Here is a 23,473-nt window from a genome sequence, read left to right as displayed (position 1 = left end):
TTGTATTCACAGGCATAATAATAGATCAACAGCACACTTTGAAAAATAATCAGTTGTTTTGGATTTGAAGGGGCTTTATTTCTTTGATGTTTTTCTTTTTTTAAAAAAAACAACATAATTTGCTGTTGAGCAGTGTTATAATGGGGGCTTGTCTGCTTTGCCTTGCACTGTCTTTTGATGGCTTTTGTCCAATTGCCATTACAACATAGGAACGTAGGAACGTTGCTCATTAGACTCTCTTGCGGCCTCTACTGGGCATTTGGTAGAATGACCTTATTTTGCCCGTGTGCCTGAGGATAGGTACAAAAATACTGTTGTGATTTGTATGTACCGGTAGAGAGGTGAAGTTACTTTTGATGAGAGCACTTTTTAAATAGAATCTCAAAATATATTTTCAGGAACAAATCAGTGACTTTACTGCACTAGGTTATGTGAACTCATTATTGGCACTTGATTATGATGCATCGATCCATCTAACTATCCATACATGAGGTGCAGTGTAGTGCGTAATGTCATGTTTTCAGTGAAAGTGTAGCCATCATACCCGCAGCGCTGCTTTCCTTAAAAGTCAGCATGCGGCAAAGAGCAACTGCCCGCGCTCATTGCCTTTCCATTACAGAGCAGCTGCTGCCAAGTCATTTGTCATGATTACAAATCCACATGGTGATGTTGGTAACCTGCAGCTCCACCAACAGCCTGTATGGAAGCTGCCACCATACTGCGTGAGCAAACCTCTCTCTAGAGTGCTTTCTAAATTGATGCCACAACAGGTGAACAGGTGATATTGGACTCGGACAAGAAGTTGAACAGGATCTAATATTTTGAGCTTTACTCCAGTGCTACTGTTCTTACTGACCAGCACACAAATATCTACATACTATCTATGATCTTGTATACTACACAACCCTAACCCCCCCAAAAAACCTAACCCACATTTGTTAATTTCTGATTAATACTAATACTGCAATCCAACTCCTATTAGTTCATTGCACTATATAGTATGCTTGAAAGGGGTTCCGAAGAAGGCTTAACATTGACTTTTTCGCCCTTTTATTTATTACTTTCCGAGCATTTAAAATGTAAAACCTTGATATTGATTTTTTTTTTTACATAACCTCGGTATGAAATGTATTTTAGACCACCTTCATTTTATTAACACAACAGCAAAATGTATTGGATAGGTCCTGATACAACAAAATAGATAGTAATAGACTGATAGACTTCTCATTAAAACACAACATTTTCATCACGTATAAGTTGTTAAAATAAGTACACGCGTACAGTAAACAAAACAGACTGCAAAGCGTGGTAACGGAAGAACTTTGAATTTTTCATTTAAATAAAGTTATATTCAAATGACCTTTTTTCGTCATCATCCGGGTCTTCAAAAATATCCCTCTACGCATGCGCGCTCTGTCACTGTGGTACGACCTCTGCAGTCGGTAAGTCTGAAATGGCAGTCAGTGTGAGAAACGTATCCGATATCCCTCCTCATCCTCTTGTCAAACGTACAATTGCTGCATGCAAAGTGCGATAGGCTCTAGAATTGATGCTGATGTACATACAAATCGCTTTATTTTCTCTGTGGAGCATTTTAACACCCGTTTGACCTTAGTTCTGTCCGCTCTTCCCTCCTCAGAGAGACCCGGGCTTCAACCAGACTTGACTGATCCGGATAAAAAACTACTTGAAGTAGAAAATGTACGCCTGTGCAAAGTTTGTTTCCTCGCCGGCTCTGGTGAGGATATCGACGTCTTTGCATATTTACGATTTAAATAAAGTTCTGCGCCTTGAATATCACCGTCTAACCACGGTGGGCCTATGAATGAACTTGACTGCAGCTTGAATGGCAAGGGTATCTGCAGCCTTGCTAAGTGGCTAATGCTAACACGGACTTTGACAATCATTTTCATACATTTACTCCATAGTGTTGTTTTTTTATTTCTACATTGCAATTTTACCTCCATTGCATCTGTAATTTGTATTTGCCACAAGTCTGCTTCTATCATGAATAGTGGAGGCTACTGGCTAAGGTCATTTAGCCTAAGCTACCTTAGAACTCCAAGCTACTATCAAACAACTTTTTACACTTGTTCTAGTTCACTATAATAAACATTGCTAAGGAAGAATTTAGTTAAGTATTAAGTGAGCATCTCACACGCAAGTTATACTGAATTGACATCAATTTCTTCAGATGGCCACTTTTAAGAATTATGCAATGCTGTTGGTCATACTGTACTGTTATTTTGCAGAGTCCCTGTGGTAAATATTATCTTTGTTAACCCGGGTTGCAGGTCCGTGCTGGTTCCCGGGCTCTTTATAGACCCCTGTCTGCCTCTGTGCTGTCCAGGCCTGAGGTCAAAACAGAGGTAAGCATGTACATGTATTAGTGGCTCTTGATCTAGACACCATCAACAGTACAAATTATTTTTAAGTCTTTACTCTTTAATGCACAAAGAGTTAAAATTCATATTTGTAATAATCAACTGTTTTGATTGCAGAGCACTGTAGCTCTGATGCCACAGAGCCCCCTGACTCAGGTCACACTGAGGGGCTTCCAGACGAGCGCGGTGAGCCGGGACATTGACACCGCAGCCAAGTTTATCGGCGCCGGAGCCGCCACTGTCGGTGTAGCAGGATCTGGAGCTGGAATTGGGACCGTGTTCGGCAGTCTGATTATTGGCTACGCTAGGTGCGACTATGTTTTATTTTATGCAGTATAACTGAGTGGATCATATTGTGTAATGGGAAAGTGTTTGCCTCCTTTGCAGGAACCCATCCCTGAAGCAGCAGCTGTTCTCCTATGCCATCCTGGGATTTGCTCTGTCTGAAGCCATGGGACTGTTCTGTTTGATGGTTGCTTTCCTGATCCTGTTTGCTATGTAAAACACTGCTGTCCAACTTTCATTACAGATGTGACTACACTTCGTGGCTTCCTAAATTTGTTCCGTGTCGAGAAAATGTACATTTTCAAAGTCGTTCGGGCACTGTCAGAATAAGCTAAAACATGTATTGTACAAATGTATGAAATTACGAGATTAAAATACATGTTTTGCCTATTTAACAATGTAATCTCTGGGATAGATTTGAAACAACCGAAAGCAGCTTCTCCGAATGTCATCTCTTATGAGATTAGCTGCCAAAGACTTGCTTTGCTTTCTGAGAGAGATCATATGGAAGCTTTTTTGGGGGTTCACCTCTATAAGTCGTTGGTTAAATTTCAGTTAAATAGTTCTGCTTTTGGGCATCAGGTGAGTGGCTTTTGTAAATGGCATTGAATAAATTAGAAATTCAAAATCACTCGGGATATGTTTCACTTTTAGTGTATTTTAATTGTGTAGAATTTCACAAAGGATACACACAAGAAAAACATGTTTTCTATATTACCAAATATGTTTTTTTTTTAAGTCAAGTTAAACGTAGTCTAACCATCTTGGAGTATCTAGGGTTGCAGACTTGCAGTTTCACTGGAACATGAAAGTTCTTGAGAAATATTTAAATGTGGCAGTCAAACCAGTAATTATTTCCTAATAATAGCTAATTTTAATGCGTGTAATACCACAACTTGAGTTGTCCCAAAAAAGATAAGCCGAAACTAAAACATTGTTTTTATTCTGAGCGTTGTGGATGATGTCATTGTTACGACGAATGCGGAAGCTTCCTGACACCTCTCGCGATACTTGGCTCCAGACGTGGACTCTTGGAAAAATCTCGGAGGGTAGTGGCTGGTTGAAAGGGGTAAGTAGTACACACATCTATGGAGGAATGTTTACGACGCTATAGTGAATGACGTAATGGCAAACGCACGTGTAATCGGTGCTATTGTATTAATATAAAGCACACCTTTTATGAAAACGGTATTAAAATATAAATATGGCGACGGTTGTGTACACGCAGGGCTAAGGCTATTTCATGGAAATGATGCTCGCTCAATCTCGGCCGTTACAAGAAGCTGTGGTTGTATCTTTTCGTACAATGACCGCTCGAGTGTTTACGTTCAGAACGTAGACCGAAACGAGAGGTGACAGTCGCTCCACGGATGAAAAAATGTGGCGGTGGTGTGATGAGACATAGCTGTCAACAACTAGAGTAGCCGCCCATCTTTGACTTGCTTTGTCCAGGTCTTTGCACTTTTCTTCGCCCCAGTGTTCATTGCAATTTAAATTCTCGCGCATTCAGTCGCGTTGAGAAACCCACAACAGAGCCATTTATTGTTTTCTCCTATTTCAGGCTGACATCACAGGAAAACCTTAATATGAGTGATGATAAGCCTTTTCAATGCACTGCTCCTGGCTGTGGACAGGTAACTCCTGCTTCTAATGGGACCGGGTTTCTTTGTCGAGTAGGAAAAATGTCCAAGAAATTAATTTACAGTTCTCTTTACTTCACATCATCCTGCTTGTCTTGTCCTCCCAGAGATTTACAAATGAAGACCACTTGGCTGTCCACAAGCACAAACATGAGATGACCCTCAAATTTGGTCCAGCCAGGACCGACAGCGTCATCATTGCTGGTAAAACAAACAAAAAATCAGAAATACGCTTACTTACTCATCTAATTTGTCTTCTTAAACCTTTCAATCCATTGCAGACCAAACACCCACACCTACACGCTTTTTGAAGAACTGCGAGGAGGTGGGACTCTTCAATGAACTCACAAGTCCTTTCGATCACGACTTCAAAAAAGGCGCTGAAGATGACATTAAAAAGGTTTGTAACACCAGCAGCTCATCTCGTTTGTATCCCTGTTGCTCATTTCCGTGACTTTTCTGTAGTTACCGCTGGACTTGTCACCGCTCACCACCCCGGTCATACGCAACAAAAATGAAGAGCCTGCCGCCCTGGAGGCCCATCGAGGCAGCCCTCTGCCTCACCCGGAATCGACAACTGATGACGACAAGGTGAAACTCTCCTTTGGAAATTGCCTTTTAGGGTTAAAAAATAAAATCTGAGTTGCAGGAAACACACATTGGAAAATTTTGGAAGTAAAGCAGCATCACATGTTTAACTTTGGAGCTTCCACTGTATCGTCATCACTACTTAAGGTTAAAAAAACCATTTTTTCTGCTACCAGTAGGAAATTGTTCTTGGAAATCTAATCATATGTTCTCTTTTCTTCATCTCTTTCCTCGTAAACACTGAGAGAGAAAAAAAGAGTTTGTCTGCTGATGCAGCTGAGCTGTTGTGTGGTTGTTTCCAGGACTTATGTTTGCAGCCAGCCTCAGTGCCAACATCCGCTATAGTCCATCCGGCATCCCTCCAAGTTCCCAATGTACTCCTAGCAAGCTCAGAGGCTAATGTCGTTATACAGCAAGCGCTCCCATCGCCAACATCTAGCTCTGTTATTACCCAGGTCCCGTCCACTAGTAGGCCTCTAGTGTAAGTAACTCAGAATGTCCCTTTAAGAAAGAACAGAATCATAGTTGATTTCTTCAAATCTTCATTTCAACTTTTTTTTTTTTTTTGGTGCCTTTTTGTTTTAGTGAGGCATGCGCTTGTTTTGTCTTTAATTTAAGTGTAGTTTGCTGACTCCTCATTTTGGCTGTAGTCGTTGTTTCGTTCCAATTCAACATGTGTGTTATTGCAATTCGATTTTCAAATCATGTGTGGAGAAAATCACCGTATTTCTGTCCACTATTATAAAATTGTATGCATTCTACAGTATTTAGTGAAAAATAGCACATCAGCGGCGTGCCGTGTCCATTTGTTCGTCAGATAGCACCGCAAAGGTGAAACTGTTTAGTTTCAACCGACTCGACGCGCAACCCAAAATCAAATTGCTTGAGCTCGATGGGTATTTCTTCATTCTCATCCATTGTTGCTTGAATGTGACAGGATGTTTTTATCTAGCTATCACTGTCACTAAAATGTATGTTAATTTTGGTGGGGGCAGGGCTAACCACAATGTCTTTTGTTTTTTACTGCAGGCCGGTGTCTGGCACCTTTCCAGTGCTCTTACAGCTGCCTAACGGCCAGACAATGCCAGTCGCCATTCCAGCTGCCATTACCAGTTCCAGTGTACATATTCCCACTACCATCCCAGTGAGTGTCACAAAAACTGGAAATGATCCTCTGCTAAATAATTTCATTATTTCCCCTGCCACAAATATTTGACCGTTCTATTTTCTTTATAGATTAGTGAATATGCATGATGGCAAAAACATGAGACCGTGTTCTTAATCGTGATTGGTCAGCGAGGGAAATGAGGGTCACGTTTGGATTCCGCATGGCAGCAATCGCTCCTCAAGTGATGTTTAGACAACACTTAGTGATTGATTAATGCCACATTTTGTCCTTGCTCGTCTCCCGTTCTCTTGGACAGCGGGGACTATTTACGACATTGGCATCGGTAGATTTGGCAGTCACTTTGCATCTGGGGAGCGAGCGAGCGAGCAAAGTAATGGACTTTGTATGGCGGCGAGGAATTTGTGGGAATTGGCTGAAGCGCAAACAGGAACTCGTCCAGCACACTTTGTCATTTGTCCTTGTTCAAGTCGAATCAACGTTTTTGATTTCTGGCAGAGAGCTTGGATTAGCACTAATGTGTTTTGCAATCCTGTTGTAAATGCGGCTTGTGTGAGGGTTATGAATCCTGTGCGACAAGCTGCGTATAAATAAAATGGTACTTTGACTTACGAATTAAGATCAATTTACTGATCTATTTAACTAGCTTTCGCAATTGAAGTAATTAAAATGCCATTCCAGATCATTTTTTGTTCCATCTTGAATTGAGAAAAACAGCATTTATGTGCAATAAATTCCATATTTTTGCATGTGTTTATGTAAAAAAAAAAAAAAAAAATACTTGGGAATAGGACCTAGAAAAAATAATTGCTTATCACCTTAATCGCAATCACAACATTGAATAGAAAGAGAGAGAAAAAAATATTTGAGTGCTACCGCCAACCAAGCAGCATCTCATCAGCGGTTCTGAGACAAGTCCTGCTTTTGGCCCTCCAACTTGGCTCTCTTATCGCCTCTTCAGCTTCCTGCCCATATGCTCTCACACAGCCAGGCAGAGGTTCATTAGCGAACACACACACACACGTCTGAATGTGGCACCGCCTCTACAAAAATAACGGGCTATCCGAGATAATGAGGCTGAGATATGAGGGAGCTCTGCTGCATTTGTGTGTGTCGTGGGGGGAGCGCCAGGCCGCCTTCTATTGGGGATGACTAATTTTGTGCTCTGTGTGTGTCTGCTGTCAGCTTGTCAGACCCATCACCGTCGTGCCTAACGTCCCCGGCATCCCCGGACCCTCCTCGCCACAACCACAGCCAGCCCAGTCAGAGGCAAAACTGGTATTTAATCATCATTATATTTTTACCTCCAATGTTAATGTGCTCCTTACTTTAAAAAAAAAATATATATATAAAGAGAAGTTGCTGCTGAGTGAGATTACCATTTTTTTTTCCCCAATTTGAAAAAAATAATCGGAACAAATATATATATGCTGTAGTGTATTGCGAGCAAGATGTGTGGCAATGTGATGAAGCACATATCACGAAACCCGTAAGCGTTCTCAGCATGCCTCGCTGCTCGAAATTAACAGATATAAACTGTGGACAGGAGACGTTTTTGTTGGCACGGATAGATTGATCCCAGGGAAAAGGAGGAGGGGGGATGTTGTTTGGAATCACAGGGGTGTGGGGAATGACAAACACGGAGATGGCGTACACCGGTGGTGGGGGGACGGAGGGCGAAAGCCAGCTGAGGGCATCCTGGCACATCTCAGCGAGACACATTAAGTCGGCCTCACCCTGCATGGAACCTTTTTGTTCAGCAGAATCCTGCCTGACCTGCACCCCCTCCCTCCCCCTTTTCTCTCCGGGTGCCTCCCACTGCACTCAGCTCATCAGCAAACACCTAATGAGCCCACGTCAAGGAAACAGACCCCTGCTCAACCTGAGGGGGGAGGGGAGGGGGGGGGGGGGAATGCTTGGGGGGGATGGCGGCGCAGCGACTGCTCTTTACAAGGACTGATGATGCTGCAAAGACCACAATAATGATAATTAACTTGCTGAATTTAGAAGATTATACTGTTAATTAGTTGCAAAATAAAGATAAGTAATATAGAAGCAGATGGTTGAATATGACCCATGAGAGGAAGGGTTATTACACTGATGAGCTTTCCATGGCAGAGATGAAATATGAATCTGACTGCCTCCCCCCCCCTTCTTTCTCGGGGCCATTCCAAGAGAATAATATCTTGTTTCTGCCAGAAGAGCTTCTGGAAGGGTATTGCACCATAAACTCATTTGCTAGATAGATTGGGCTGGCAAAGGTACTTGTTAGAATAATGCGCTCCTCTGTTTTCTCATGTAAATGTATTGCCTCTCACTTTGTTAGTCTTTCCAAGGGCTCAGTCTCTCTTTCACCTTGTTGCCCGCTGTGTGTCTTGATGCTCGTGAGTGTATGGAATGCAGCTAAGAAATATTTTGAGAATTGTGTATTTTATTGATTATCCCATTTGTTTGTCTTACTAGCAATGTTATTTATGCAAGATTATTTTTGTCAACTTGGTGTTTTTGTTTTGTCAGATCAAGCCTGTTTTAATTTTTTTCCCACACCAATTGGAAGCTTTGAACGGTCCACAGTATTTTTCATTCTTCATTTTTCAGAAACCAAAAGGCTCGCTGAGCCAACAGCTCCCTCCGCTAACCAACGGTGACGGCGGGGAAGTCCAGAGCAGCGCCATAACGCACACCGCTGCTCCCGTTTCTCCAGCCTCGATCCCCACGCCGTCCACGTCCCTCGGACTGACCTCTAACCTTTCACCCGCCAGTGAGGAACCCTCCGCACATTCCCTTCAGCAGCCAGCCACCTCCACTACAGAGACACCCGTAAGTACATCCACAAAAAGCATTGTTAACATTTGTTGACACCGATAGATCTTATTCACAGGCTTCCCCGGCGACCCCCGCGCCAAACCCTCCGAGCGCCGGAGGTCGGCGGCGCAGAGCCACCAGTGACGACCCGGATGAGAAGCGGCGCAAGTTCCTGGAGCGCAACAGGGCTGCTGCCTCACGCTGCAGACAAAAGAGAAAAGTGTGGGTGCAGTCCTTGGAGAAGAAAGCCGACGACCTCAACTCAATCAACGGGCAACTTCAGGTGATAATCGTGTGTATGCACTCCTCCTTCAACACGTGCAGATTTTTTCTTCTGTCGTGATGAAGTCATTAAAGCCCATTAATAAGAGACGCCGTCTGACAGCAGCGGTGGCGCGCGTATGCGCGGGGCCTTTACGTCGATAACGCGGCTGTCAATAAAGATGTATCCTCCAGATGTCGGCCGCACGCAAGCGTGTCCTCGCTTCTGTCTCGGCAGTTTACCGAACGGCCTCCAAACTCTCCGAGGGAAAGGTGTCTTGCTTGAACCTTCGTTTCGTCGCCAGCAATTAAGAATGCAACGCTGACAAGTTCGAAGCAGTTCACGTATCGTCTCCGTTGATATGTTTGTGTCGGGGGGGGGCGGCACATCAGGGTTCCAGACAATTAAGATGCCGTGTTTATCTCGCTTTTTATTTTTTTTTTTTGTAGATTTGAGATTCAGGTGTATAGTAAGTCAAATGTGATTTGAAACCTAGACGAGAAGAGGAGGCATGTTTAAGATGTGTGAAAAGAATACAAAGAAAGAAATGAGACACAATTATTCTAACATCAGCCTTAACTGGCTTTTTAATGAGGGGTCAAACCCGGCAGCTCTTCGGACTCCCAGCTTCGTGCAAAAAACATTTACCCAAACTTGGGGTCCAAAACAAGTTTTCACCACGTCACACTTGTAATATTTTGTCTACCTTCCAAATTACAACAGTAGTTAACACATCGGCGAAGTCATATATTGGCAATTTTCAATCGGACCTTCGTGTTGGATGTCATTCTTTTGTGTTTGAATGTCGAGCCCGGTGAGTGTGTGCTGTTAATCAAGGCGGCAAAACTCCACGTGGTCCCTCCAACTGTGTTTAAATCTCTCTTACAATACTTTGATCCTGCCAACCCCAGCTTAGTTAGAAAATACATTGTGGTCCTTTTGACTAATAGATTGAGCCACTTGCCGCTTCTTAAAGGGGAAAAAAAAGAAGCTTAAATCTGCCACCGGTTGTTCCATGCAGCCCGGTTGCTCTAAATCCACTTAAAGTCACCTTCAGAATTAATGTGTGCCTTTTTGTGTGTGTTGCCTCCTTTTTTTTTTTTTTTTTAACAACATGCAAAAATCCTTCGCTCCACCGGGACCTCTTAACGACGCCCAAATGTAAATGTCGGCAGCATCTATGAAGTTGCACCGACAATTACGTGGTTAACCTTCAACAATTTCAGATTTGGGTGTTTGAATGTATTGTTATATACTCAAAAGATTAAATTGTCAATATACTGTGTGCTAGTTTTCTCCACATTTTGACATATCGTCAGTGTCCGGCGCCATTTCACGATGTCGCCATGTGTTTCCTGTCTCCCAAATAAGAGTGAAGTCACCCTGCTGAGAAGTGAAGTGGCTCAGCTGAAGCAGCTCCTCCTGGCTCATAAAGATTGTCCTGTGACGGCCATGCAGAAAAAGTCCGGCTATCACGGTGAGTAATGCGCTATTATTCTCAGTTCCGGGCCAACTTCTTTGAAAATGAGCTCCGTTGAACTGCAACATATGCGCGCACATCCCAATTTTGTAAAAAAGTCGACATATTAATAGACAGGTGTACTGAAAGATAAATTTTTGCTTGGCTAGGTGAATCCATCTGAAGGACCACAGGTGGTCACAATAAGCAAGCAATTGTTAAGCTTCTTATATGACACCAAAATAAATTTTGGCTTGGTCCAACCAAATTTTTTAGCGGTAGAAACTTTTCTGACAAACACACTGAGCAGAATTGTGTACGAACCGAAAGTGTTTGTTTGTATGTCACATAATCCTAGTAAGAATCTTATCAGCCATATTTTGTCCTTTGCTGATGCCACAACGTTGACGTTTTCTGATTTAAGCGCAAATGTGACTTCTCCAAGTTAGACTTTGGTCCAACTTTCACAAACAAATTGAAATATTTTATTGCATCATGAGATTGACTCCGAGAAAAATGACTTCATTCTCTAAAGTTAATTCTCTTAATAATACATTTTTATTCTCGAAACATAATGACTTCTAACATTACAACTTTATTATTTTCCTCCTTTGTATTTATTAGTGAATAGATTGATGCGACTTATTTTGCCTTGGTCAATTTGCATAATTTCTCATCAATATCATATGAATATAATTTCATCATAAAATAATTTCCAGCGTCTACTTAAATTACTAATACCCAATAAAATTGATGCATTTCTTCATAAGAACTCTGACGAGATGACGTCCACTCACGTTTCATTATCGAACAGAGTGGCTCAAAATGTCATTTGGACTCCAGTCAGACTCTGACGTGACTGATTAAGTAAAGTGGATCATTTCATTCTGGCTGCCTCGGTCTTACCCGCAAGACCCGAACAAGCCGCCTCCTTCACGGTGCCGCCGACTGTCCTTCCAGTTAGCCAACTGGAGTCTGGCACAGTGTGCTGGCCATCTGTTCGCTGCAAAACATAGAGAGCAGGTAGAAGCTTATTTGAGAGCTGTGACGTCACACGTCTTTTTGAGCGAAAAAGCAAAATGTTAAGATGTAAAAAGAAAAATTGCTACTTGTGAAAGCAGCTTTATATCGGAGAGCAGATCCTTGTTTCTCCCTCCTCCCAATCAGGATCCAATTAATTGAAAGGCAAGCGCTTGCTGAACAGCTGGTGGCATTTTGACTCCAAGTCTTGCCTACTCTCTAGTGTGAGCATCATTAAAATCAGGCGCTGTAATCATCTGTCGCTGCAGTCGTTGGCAAGGTAACCAAAAACAAATGCGATGGAGGTGGGGTTAGGGTTAGGGGGGGGTCGCCCTCATGATGTCCATTTAAATTGACACTGGGCGCTTGAACTATAAGCGGGGGGCAGAGACGCGGCGTTAAATCGAGATTAACGGAAAGCCTTGAGCACTTTGGCGCCCCCTGATCCGCGTTTTCGGCAGCTCCTCCAAGACCGTTTGTCGTCCTGACCGCAGTTGCCGACAAAGACGAGAGCTGCGAGGAGATGTCGGTCCCCAGCAGCCCTCAGAGCGAGGCCATCCAGCACAGCTCCGTCAGCACCTCCAACGGGGTCAGCTCCTCTTCCTCCTCGGCGCCCGCCACATCCAACCAGAGCACAGACGAAAGCCAGCCAATGAGCGGCACAACCCAGTCCCGGCCTTTGGGGAGCTGATCGGCCCCATCCGATGCCTCTGGACCATAGTCTTATTTATTTGTTTATCGATTGATTTATTTTATTCATTCTTTTTAGGCAAAGGCACTTTAGGTGTATTTTAATGCTTTTATAACTTAATTTATTCAATTTAAGGTTTCTTTAACAGTTAATGCCAGAAGTAAGGGATGGGCTTCATCCATTATTATGCAGCACATGGTCTTGGCACATTTATTTATTATATTTATTTTATTGACAAAGCACTATTTGACTTTATTATTATTATTTGATCATTTGCTTTCTGTATTTTGCACATTTAGAGAAACAACGGGTTTACCTTTTTTCAGGCAGTGGCAGCTTTTGTCACACACACGCACACACTTGTAAATGGCCGAATCCGATGTTCCCATTGGACTACTTTTTAAATTCTGTGTGTTGGTGGGATCCGCTGTCATCAGTCGTATTGTGCCGTTTGAATGTTTCCGCGTAGCCTCTGGCCGCTCCGTTAACCGGAGGAAGCCTGTTCGTTGTTTCAGCAACATTCCGCCTGTAGTTGATTGTTTTCTGTGATTAGAGGTTGCGTTGTCATGGCGATGAGCGCCATTCATGATTTTTGTAGAAAATGGTTCGCTGACATTAAAGGAGAAATGCTTGCTTTTGCTATTGAAATGGATGTAAATAGCTTCATGCAGCTCACGTGACTGATTGCTCCTTTTTAATGGAATCAAGAGGACAACAACATCATTGGTACATTTGTATCATTAAATGTTTTGGTGTGTTGTACTTCCTAGTTGTTCAGTTTTTCTATAGCTGAGCTGTTTTGAACTGCTAAGATTGCTTTTAGGAATTTTCATTAAGATGAGCAGTAAGAAAATAAGTCCCCACCGTGATGTTCAATTTTATTCTGTACTGGCTTACTACTGTGTAGTCATCAAGAAGATTTAATTCAACTTTTTTTTTAAAGAAATCTTTTGTGCTCTCTGCATGACATAATGATTCTCTGCGAGAATTCAACAATGTTTCAGTCCGATTACTCAGCAAGCAGCGTCGTTTTAGTTGAACTGCTAAACCAGGGTGTGATCGTGTGTTCAGTGTGTACTTGTGACTTGTGAACGTTCTTAATGAAATTTTAATTGATAACTTGTTGTAATAAACCTTTTAATAGCTATTTAAAACCATCTCTGCTCTTTTTTTTAATTGTTCAGAAATAGTCATATCAATGCTGGTTTTTGATACCTGTCATCAAGTTGCTTTATATTTTTCCCCAAACGCCACAAATTCATGTAGAGCCCTCAAATATGTTTTGTGGTCTCTACTGCCATCTAGTGGCGGTATAAAGTCGATCATTTAAATAAAACTTGTCATGAGTTACAAAAAAAAATAATAACAAAAATTGAATGCACTGCTTCCAGGTTTCCGATAGGTAGCGCTGCATTACAATATATGAGCGTACATACTATGACCAAAGTGTACAGTTCCTGGCAACACGGTTGGAATGATGGGGGCAGGGGAATTAAACACAAAGACTTGATAACACCGTTAGCTAGCGTGAAATTACACTTTGTGGCACCTTCACACGTGAGATGCAATTAATGAGTCCCCCAGCCTTCCTAAAATACTTCAAAAGAAATATTGGGTTTATTTTAACATCTCTTACTGTGTATATAGAACATCTTTTCACCTCTGAAAAAAAAATGCTATTGATTATGAAATCATCATAATGTGTTGTGAACTTAATTTACTAATTTCCCTGAATTCAGCCTAGCAACAAGGCGCTTGACAGCACATAAGTAGGCCATGCTTGATTAGCTGCTGATCACACAAGGGAGAGTTGCAAATATTTCTATGTAGGTCACGGAAATCATAAATAACATGTTTGTTTTGGGAACTGGGGGCTTAATATATTGTAAACAAAGCCACAAGCTAATGGTTCCGCTGTGTTGCAACATGGATCTTCACAGGGATGATGAGCACATGAGGCTAATTCCTTTAGTTTTCATAAAGACTTAAAACATTTGGGTTTGGTATAAAAAACGCTTTTATGTATTGTTTTACTTATTTATTTTTTTGATCGGATTGAAGTTTGGGCCTTGCAGAAATTATCCGTACCCTTCCCCAGATTTGTATGTTGAGATAATCCTGTCTCAGAAGTTGACAATTTATATAAAGCTGTAAATATTTTCAGAATGCACTGTAACTATTCAGTTTAGTGAATAAAATGCATGCTATGTCGGGTTTAATTCTGTGGAAATTTTATCTTGTTGTTTTGGCTCATTATCTTTCTCATCAGTTCAGTTTGGTTGCATCTTTATTTCAACTGGCAGACCAAACGTCATCCACACACTTTATATCTGTGATAAAGAACATGGTGTCTTGGTAAAAACGGCCAGATGATGTACTGACAAGCAGATTGATTCCATAATGTGGCAAGCGTTTGACCCATAGCGGTGTGCCTGTGCGGAGCAGCACTTTTAATTAAGCGAGGATTAAGGCCAAACGGCCTCATTGACAGGCGAATGTGTCATAAATACAAACGGAGCGACACCCCGCTTGTTTTTCTTCGGGGCATCGGGGTAAATTAAAAAAAAAAAAAAAAAACGCACAGGCTGCTGAATAAAAGATGCCGCAGGCTAACAATGAAGAGCTGCTGAGTGCCGCATTTTTTTTAAGAACGGGTTTTAACCCCACAAATCCGAGGAGACTGAGATGAAACAACTTGATTTACATTTATTTCAGATTATGTAAATATCCTGCTTGTGTCCTGAACCAAACAGGAACAAGCTGCCTGCAGCAGCCACTCAAGATGGCTGCTATTATCATGTTAATGTTGCAGAGGAGATTTAGTTCACACATAATGTGGACGTTCATTTATTCAGTTATGGAGTGCAGATGATAAAGAGTCAAACCATATTACTAAGTGAGACTGGCCATCTACTTTAACTCTTTTTACCTCTGGATGGGACCAAGGTTGCAAAGAGGTGGGACATTTTTCAATAAACTGGGATTAAGAATGTACCATCCAATACAGTACAACATTGTTCTGTACTTTTTTCGTAGGCTAAAAATGCTCACTACAGAACAAAATAATTCTAAATAAATTTAAAAAAAAAAAATCTTGTTTGAAAAATGTATCCAAGTTTATCCTTACTGAGCCAATTTGAACGTCTTTTTCTGTATTTATAATGTATGTCTTCTTTGTGTATTCACTACGAATGTACATTTGTGTTCTGCCCCCTGGTGGAGCACCTAGAAATAGCAGCACAATGCCCATTGTATTATTACAGTGGTTCTTAACCTGGGTTCAGTCGAACCCTGGGGGTTCGGTGAGCCGGTTTCACGGGTTCGGCAGAGCCTCCACTGCAGAGGTCCAAACACACCTGATTTATATATCCGCATATCTGAACTGGTCTCGCAAAGGCAAAAGCAGAAGTCACACTGATTTGCTGGTACTATGTCATTTGTTGTGAATTCATGCATTGTGTTGGTTTTATTCTTTGAACAAGGTGATGTTTATGCACGGCTCATTTTGTGCACCAGTAAAAACATCTCTGTCTTGAAAAAAAATAAAAATAAAATTCACCAAAGAGGGGTTCGGTGAATGCGCATATGAAACTGGTGGGGTTCTGTACTTCCAACAAGGTTAAGAATTATTGTATTATTATAATGCACATTATCTACTTCACCCTGTATGTTTTTATAAAGTATAATACAAGAAATGTCTTTTGCTTCTTTTCTGAAAATTCCCAGAATTTTTCAACCCCATGTGGTACCCCAGCAAAGCCCCAGCGGGCAAGTACCACACGCTCCACTCCGCCAATCCCTCCCCTGAGCATTGGCCTTTGAAAGAGGCACTAGGAGGTCTCCTCCATTAGCGTCTCACATTAGTATTCATGCCCAGGCTGGGCTGGTCTGGTCTCGTCTCGTCGCTCTAGTGCTGCATGTGCACATTGTAATCCTGCATGAAATTTACCTCCGCTCTTGTCAGTACTGGGCTATAAATGCTGCATGCTGATGATAGCATGCTGTTTTATGTTCATAAAGTGAAGCCTGTGTTTACGTTTAGAAAGTTTTGAAGCTTTGAAAATCAAACAGGTTTAGAAAGTTTTGAAGCTTTGAAAATCAAACAGGTATATGCGTTAGAATTTTTCATTCATTTTTGTTTTAATTGAGCTTGTCCCAAAAAGTTTTCTTCTTGCCATCAAATTTTGATTTTCTTTTTCTGTACTGAATTTGAACGCTAGCAGCTAGCACCGCCTTACAGTTATATTTTATAGATGCCTTGATAGCAAATGAATGGATTGAGAATATTACGACAGAAAAGTGTGTAGCCGATTGTTAAACAAGAGCGTTAGGACCTCAGGATGGTTTTGTCGCTTGATCTACGACTTGCAATGATGACCATATTCCTTTTAAGCTTTTTAATTAAAACACCTCTCATCCCGTAGCTTCTTCCCGGCTTTCATATTCCGCATATAAAACGTTACGATGCTCTTTCAGAAGCCGTAAAACATTCCCTGCGCGCTCACTGACATTGAGCGCATTTACAATGTCAACCAATGGCACACCTGCCTCCCTCTCAGTGCCCCCCCCTCGTATTTTGTACTCCCCCCCATGCCCAATGCATTGACCACTGATTGCGCCCATATCTGTTAGCACGGTTGTGTTGATTGATTGTCTCTTGATCGCCCTCATTAGCTCCTTCATTAAACCGTTCATCATATTGTAGGCCGGGCTTTTATTGAACTGCTCATCCTCGTAACGCTAACGTTCTAACATAAAACATTTTTGGGTGGCTACTTTGACGTGTTTGTTTGGACTGCTACTCTCTCAGTTTTGGCACAATGTTTAATATGCAGTTCTTAAGAAATGTTTTCAAGTCGATTTGAGCTATTCAAATTCCTAGAGTGAATTCGAGGCCAATTAGCATATACGTACAATACATACAAATGAATTGCTTATTTTTATTTCCAGGTCAGACGTCCTTCACTGGAATATTATCAACATAAATCAACTGGCCCGGTCCAAATAAATGTTCACGTTGGTGCTTAACAACATGTCAGCGGATCCACACAGTTTGCCGCAATTAGTTCTGTCTGCTTGAGCCTACCGTGTTCGTTTTCTCCTGCAAGCCCAGTTAATTTAACGGGATTACGAGCCTCGCTAAACTGGGATTTTCCCATAAAATGTGCCAGTGAAGCCACCGAGGGGCGTCGATTATGAGTTTGACCCAGAGACAAAACATTCGGGGTCTGCCGGGTCACTGCTTTAAGAGACAGCGCTACACTCGTTATCTCATAAAGTTTTTGACTGATCGCACAGAGTCAACTCTCGGGTGATAAACCCAAAAGGACGCCCCGAGCCGAGCCGGGAGAACTAGCGTAACGTGTTTGATTAGCCAAAAAAACACCAGCTGTTTTGGGGACTTGAGTTTCAAAAATGGAACAAAATATGTGTTGCTTCTTTTTCTTAGGATTAGGTCAAGGGCTCGGAGAGTCGAGTCACAAAGTGATGATGGCATGGAAAGATTCAATGCAGCTCTGCTTACCTTTTGGAATTTGACACAACAGCTGTGAGTGACACCGATTTTTTTTTGTATTGTTGTGCTTTTACATTATATAAATGTTACATTAACAATAATTAAATACTATTATTGGTCCGTAATCTTTTTTCAGTCATTGGTATCAGATTTACATTCCAGGGATTTGATCGTTGACATATTTAAATTTTTTTTTTTTTTTTTTGGGGGAGGTTAATTAATCTTCTTTTTTGGGTTACCGTATTTGCCGGTGTATTGGTCGACCTTTTTCGATCCAAAATCGACCGAAAAAAATCGACCTCGACTTATACACCGAGTCATAAAATTTAACTTCGTATTCATCGCTTCAAATGTGATGGTAATCAAGGCCGTATCTCATGCATCTCATTGTGCGTTGCACTTAGAAAATTTGAACCGGGCGGCGTGCGCGAGTGCGCGGCCCGCTGGAAGTCGAATGAGGCTCCGCGATCTCCTCCGCGGTGCTTATAAACAGCCGATCCGCTCGGCGGGGGCTATTTTCGGCCACTTGGCGCATGCGCACGGCCTCCCGGATGTGCCGGGCGGGTGCGCGAGCTCGCCGGCCGCTGGAAGTCGAATGAGGCTCCGTGATCTCCTCCGCGGTGCTTATAAACAGCCGATCCGCTCGGCGGGGGCTATTTTCGGCCCCTTGGCGCGTGCGCACGGCCTCCCGGATGTGCCGGGCGGGTGCGCGAGCTCGCCGGCCGCTGGAAGTCGAATGAGGCTCCGCGATCTCCTCCGCGGTGCTTATAAACAGCCGATCCGCTCAGGGGGGGGGCTATTTTCGGCCACTTGGCGCGTGCGCACGGCCTCCCGGATGTGCCGGGCGGGTGCGCGAGCTCGCCGGCCACTGGAAGTCGAATGAGGCTCCGCGATCTCCTCCGCGGTGCTTATAAAGTGCCGATCCGCTCGGCTTGGAGCTATTTCCGGCCTCCCGTTGGTGCCGGGCGGCGTGCGCGAGCTCGCCGGCCGCTTGAAGTCGAATGAGGCTCCGCGATCTCCTCCGCGGTGCTTATAAACAGCCGCATGCGCACGGCCTCCCGGAATTTGAACACATTTTGTCAATAAATTTCGCATATTGAATTTTGAAGTTTAATATAATGCAACAATTGAGCTCGACTTATACAAAGGATATATCATAAAATCGTAAATTTCCGTCGAATTTTAGGGGGTCGATTTATACACCGAGTCGACCTATACACCGGCAAATACGGTAATTAATCCAATGATTTGTTTATATATAATTGTTTTCCACAGATTGACAAGCTCATAGTGCTTTCCAAAATTGCATAAACCTCACGTCACACAAAATATTTTTATAAAGACTTTTCTGCCTGGATTACGTGATCCGTCTTGTCTTCGGTCTCGTCTGGAAGATGTCAGGAGATGATCAATATTGATCTCTGCTCTGTTCACCCTTTTTATGACATGTCTCTAAAAACAAAAACAATTATATTAGCTTCCTATAGCGGGTCACATGTAACATGGCAACTCCAGCATTCCCTGGACAAGAAAGCAATATTATGGGATTAGGGAGGCTTTATCTCTGTTCATTCAAAAGCAAGTCATAAAGCTGCTGTGACAGATGCTGCCTGTTGCTTGTTTATTGCGCAGCGCTGCTCCCATGTCACCCCATCAAATAATCTTCTCGTTGAGGTTTGAATGATGCCGTGCAGATGCCGTTCTGCTTTTCTTTGAGTCACATATGCCAGATAGCCAAGGGTCCACTTCTGATGTTAGATAACTGCTGATCCATTACGAGGTTGACTTGTATATTTATTTTCAACAGGCCATTAGAAGAACTTACAGATGTGTGTAAGTGGACGTTGAGCCAGAGGCAAGCACAGATGGGAAATCCTGGTCCAGAAAATAAAAACCCTTTGACTTCTACGCAACCAGCAGGTAAGATGAGTGAAGTCACATAAACCGAAGTTGGGTCATTGCGGGATTGCGCAACCTCTAGTCTTCTGTATATTATGTAAGGCTATTATTATATGTTATTATTATTTAAAGACATCAAGACTTTCAAATATGACCTCTCCCAAGAGCAACCTGCAAAGAATCTTCTGAAGAAACCCTTGTGACCTTGACATCGATACCTCTAAAACAGGGGTGTCAAACTCATTTTTTTTCGCGGGCCGCATTGTAGTCATAGCTTCTTTCGGAGGGCCATTATGACTATCAACCCAAATCAATGTATGAGCACCTCATATTATATACAGTAAAAGCTACAAGACAAACTGGCAAATAACTCGTTTTCAAATCAGATGAGTAAAAACTGGTCAAATATTTTTAAAAAAAGATCTTATTAAAAGTGAAGACAATTTGCAGTTCTAGTAATGACACACGAATTTGATGCACAATTTGTCTTCGCGGGCCACATAAAATGATGTGGCGGGCCGTATCTGGCCCCCGGGCCTTGAGTTTGACACCTGTGCTCTAAAATGTCAATTAGCATCGACCGCTACGCTAACCAAACAAATAAGACAACCAGCAGCCTGTAAAATAATTTCCAGTTGCTCCCCAAGCGTCCTCGCGGGAACCCGGAAGCCGTAGCAGATGCTCTTTGTCTGCAACTAGTGAAACAAAAGATGCTCAGTACGGAGGTTTGCGACAGCGAGCAGATTACAGAGCACATTATCGAGCCCCGCTGCCAAACAAACGCGAGTCGCGACCAGCTGTCCGACCTTCCGCTGTATATTTGGCCTTCATTTTCAGAAGCATAGCTGTCTTTCTGATTCAATTCAATAAATTCAATAAAGCGTCATAAGGCGCCGAGATCATTGATTTCAATCAGCCAACTAAATTGCTGGGATAATGAAATACCCATTGGCATTTCGGCCATGTTGGACTGTCCAATTAAGTAATAATGGGGGAAAGAAGAAATGAATAGCTGCATTCATCATCTGTTTGAGCATGTGATTTTCAAGTTCTATTTAAATGCTTAATAGTGTTTGAAGATAAGAAATGTGGCCCAAAATTATGCTTTGAGGGGGGCGGGGGTAACAAAAATACAGCGCTACAGTTGCCAAGCTTGGAAAACAGCTACAAATATTACTTAGTCCAAAAATTAAATGAAGTACTGGGTTCAAAGAATTTCCTTCTTGAAATCTTACTTAACCGCTCGACACTGAATGCCGAAATTATTCAGGCCACACCAAAACAAAACAGCGATTGTGATCCTGACTTGTTGCCCGGCACACAAAGAGCCATTTGTCACCGTCTCAGCGCTTTTGTTGTGATTATCACTGGAGAAAAATGCTCTTTGTGCTGCCACACTAAGATGAAACATTTTAATTATTATTTGCCAGCCACGTATTGCCCCCGTTTCTCCTGGCCGAGTCCCATGTGGATATCTGTGAGCAGACCGGAATTTTTCCTCCAGATAGAACTGGACTCAAACGTGATAGTGGATTTTGTTTCCTTTATTGAATTTGTGATGAAAACAAGAACATCCGTAAGGGATCAGGCTGAATGGCGGCATAATTATACAATTCCTTCTGAGATTGGCATCGTCCTAAACAAACACGAGACACTAATTCAACCACCCCATACGTGTTTGTTCAGATAATAGCCTCGTCTTATAGTTAAACCGTCGCTCATGGTTATATTAACACATAATATTTCATTCATCGTTGTTGCGAGCAGTGTGTGTGTGTGTGTGTGTGTGTGTGTGTGTGTGTGTGTGTGTGCGTGCGTGCGTGCGTGCGTGCGTGCGTGCGTGCGTGCGTGCGTGCGTGCGTGCGTGTGTGTGTTGGCTTGTTTTGACCTTGCTCATGAATCGCATCAAATCATGATAGCGGCGCACCATACGTCACTGTCATGCCACCGGCTGTTCCAGCCTCGTGCTGTTAATTTATCTTTCCTGGTGAAATTGAGTTTAATTGGTCGACGCTTTCTAGCTAGCTCAGCAAGAAACGGCTTTTGCGATTATGCGGTATCTCCGAGTCTCGTTAGGTTGCTTCTCTGTCTAGGATTTCCATGATGTGCTTCTACGTGATAAATCATAAGTGATGTTGAGTTGGAATTTATCATCTTGTTGAAAATTGTTTTGATGTGCTTGATGCTAGCCATGCTAACATGTAGCCATCTCGCTCACTCATGTCAAACATTACGTAACTTTGCCATCCCTGCAGCTTTGCTCGAGGGTGAGGTCACGAAAAGTACATGTTGAATTTATTGCTGCAACAGATTAGGATTCTTACAGATGTAAATGCCAAAGACAGTGATTACATATACGTGTGTTTGCCGTGCACATCGAAATCAGGGTTAAAGAGTATGCGCTGCCCTTTTAATGGGTCACGGGTCAGCACTGCATTAGAGGAACATTTCTTTATGTAATAACTTTTATACACAGTGGGAAAAAAACTCAGCAAATGCGTAATGGCATTAAGAAGACAAGATGGGAAATCCTGCTTTTTAAACCTACAAAACGCGACAACATTAGGTGCTGTCGAAACATTCCAATTGAAACGGGGCTCATTCTAAATTGCGGCTCATTTTTTGCTTGTATATTCTGGAATGGAGGAGGCATCACAGTTAAAGAATTGCTCCTCAGCGGGATATGAATGTGAAAGATAATGTCCACCCCCCTCGAGTCTCATTTCTGGACAATCACGCAAGCCGAGTAAATCAATCAGCCTCAATTAGAGCTGCAATCAAAGTGAACCACATCCCGCCTTCTGCACTTAGGAAAGCCCTCAAAAGTGGACCGAGAGGAGGAAGTGGCGCTTTGAAAAGCTTTTGTTGTCTTTTATCTATTCGGAATTGAGGAGTCGACATACTGTAGTGCTCTCTAGTCAAAGTGTAAGTGTGAATTATGGCACCTTCACTGTCTGAAATAGACTCGGCGACACGGGGGCATAATTACGTTTGACTTGCAGTGTGAATTACAGAAGCAGGCTGCGGGTATTTTGATGCCTCATTTGCATTGTTGCCTCATTATTGGAGCAATAAAAAACATTTCTGTGTCTTGTTCGAACAGAACTCTACATTTTGCTGATATCAGATTTGGTTGTGAGCTCATCATTGTTTTATACTCGGTGCACTCTAAGAATAAAAATATGGCCATTACACTTATAAAATATGAATGCTACAAAAAGGTAGACCTTCTGCATTTCTATAGCAAGATGGTCGTTCATACAAAAGAAAAGAAAATCACAAAACGTGTTGTCATTCTAACTGCCGTTTTTGTGACAAGACAATTTTCAAACTCAATCTTCTCCTTAACAGACAGCCCGCCGCTGTCTCAAGCACTCTCCTCCGTGCTGAAGCGTGACTCATTGACTGCTCATTACCAGGCAGCCCACTCCCACTCCAGCTTCGGTTATCTGTCGGGCACTAGCTTGTGGGGGGCAGCTACGGTGGCTCATGAATGCGCTCCGCCATTGGCTGGTGGGATTTATTTAATCAGCGGCGGCTACTACGGGATCCACCCCCATACTCCTCCCCCTCGCTCTGACAGCATCCAAACAGTGCTCTTCCTTGGTTCCAGGGAGAATATCAGCTCAGCGCAGGGAGGAGAGGATTATCATCTCATCTGCATTTATGTTCCGAGGGAACCTCGTGAGAAGCTTGTTTGCTCTTTTGTCTCTTCCGAGCAAGTCTGACTGCCGAACCTGGATTGTTTGGACTCGTTGAAGTGATTTCAAGCTCACCTCTGGGACTTCATGTTTGGACC

At 42.6% G+C, this 23,473-nt stretch overlaps 2 protein-coding genes across 3 annotated transcripts; both read left to right on the top strand.

Annotated features, from left to right (window-relative positions):
- Window positions 1-1,357: 1,357 nt before the first annotated feature.
- atp5mc3a (ATP synthase membrane subunit c locus 3a) lies at window positions 1,358-3,300 on the top strand. Its single transcript, XM_049727575.2, has 5 exons — window positions 1,358-1,442; window positions 1,640-1,738; window positions 2,295-2,369; window positions 2,502-2,692; window positions 2,772-3,300. Exons 2-5 carry the CDS (start codon window positions 1,700-1,702, stop codon window positions 2,884-2,886), a joined length of 420 nt encoding a protein of 139 aa, XP_049583532.1. The 5' UTR covers window positions 1,358-1,442; window positions 1,640-1,699; the 3' UTR covers window positions 2,887-3,300.
- Window positions 3,301-3,613: 313 nt separating this feature from the next.
- Window positions 3,614-23,416, top strand: atf2 (activating transcription factor 2). 2 transcript variants are annotated; one of them, XR_011087283.1, is made up of 14 exons: window positions 3,614-3,738; window positions 4,231-4,303; window positions 4,417-4,513; window positions 4,591-4,709; window positions 4,775-4,900; window positions 5,200-5,378; window positions 5,927-6,041; window positions 7,209-7,301; window positions 8,622-8,843; window positions 8,905-9,111; window positions 10,462-10,567; window positions 17,710-17,808; window positions 19,583-19,695; window positions 23,288-23,416. XR_011087283.1 is itself a non-coding variant. In XM_049727512.2 (12 exons), the coding sequence occupies exons 2-12, from the start codon at window positions 4,256-4,258 to the stop codon at window positions 12,258-12,260; spliced, it is 1,509 nt and encodes a 502-aa protein (XP_049583469.1). In that variant the 5' UTR covers window positions 3,615-3,738; window positions 4,231-4,255; the 3' UTR covers window positions 12,261-13,414. The 2 variants fall into 2 exon arrangements, 1 of the variants encoding a protein (XP_049583469.1); XM_049727512.2 differs by lacking the exons at window positions 17,710-17,808; window positions 19,583-19,695; window positions 23,288-23,416 and adding an exon at window positions 12,064-13,414 and having other exon boundaries at window positions 3,615-3,738.
- Window positions 23,417-23,473: the final 57 nt, after the last annotated feature.

This window comes from Syngnathus scovelli, chromosome 8 (assembly GCF_024217435.2).
Source record: "Syngnathus scovelli strain Florida chromosome 8, RoL_Ssco_1.2, whole genome shotgun sequence".
In the NCBI taxonomy this organism is placed as follows: Eukaryota; Metazoa; Chordata; class Actinopteri; order Syngnathiformes; family Syngnathidae; genus Syngnathus; species Syngnathus scovelli.
The sequence above is the reverse complement of the archived record's forward strand: the minus strand, read 5'-3'. Positions and strand labels throughout refer to the sequence as shown.

What these genes read in the sequence shown, in the direction of transcription:
- atp5mc3a (XM_049727575.2), top strand. Translation starts at nt 1,700, where the DNA reads ATGTACGCCTGTGCAAAGTTTGTTTCCTCGCCGGCTCTG. An exon ending in TTGTTTCCTCGCCGGCTCTG is followed by an intron (nt 1,739 to 2,294) that starts GTGAGGATATCG and finishes CCCGGGTTGCAG; the next exon opens with GTCCGTGCTGGTTCCCGGGC. An exon ending in GGCCTGAGGTCAAAACAGAG is followed by an intron (nt 2,370 to 2,501) that starts GTAAGCATGTAC and finishes TTTTGATTGCAG; the next exon opens with AGCACTGTAGCTCTGATGCC.
- atf2 (XM_049727512.2), top strand. Translation starts at nt 4,256, where the DNA reads ATGAGTGATGATAAGCCTTTTCAATGCACTGCTCCTGGCTGTGGACAG. An exon ending in CGACAGCGTCATCATTGCTG is followed by an intron (nt 4,514 to 4,590) that starts GTAAAACAAACA and finishes AATCCATTGCAG; the next exon opens with ACCAAACACCCACACCTACA. An exon ending in CTGAAGATGACATTAAAAAG is followed by an intron (nt 4,710 to 4,774) that starts GTTTGTAACACC and finishes ACTTTTCTGTAG; the next exon opens with TTACCGCTGGACTTGTCACC.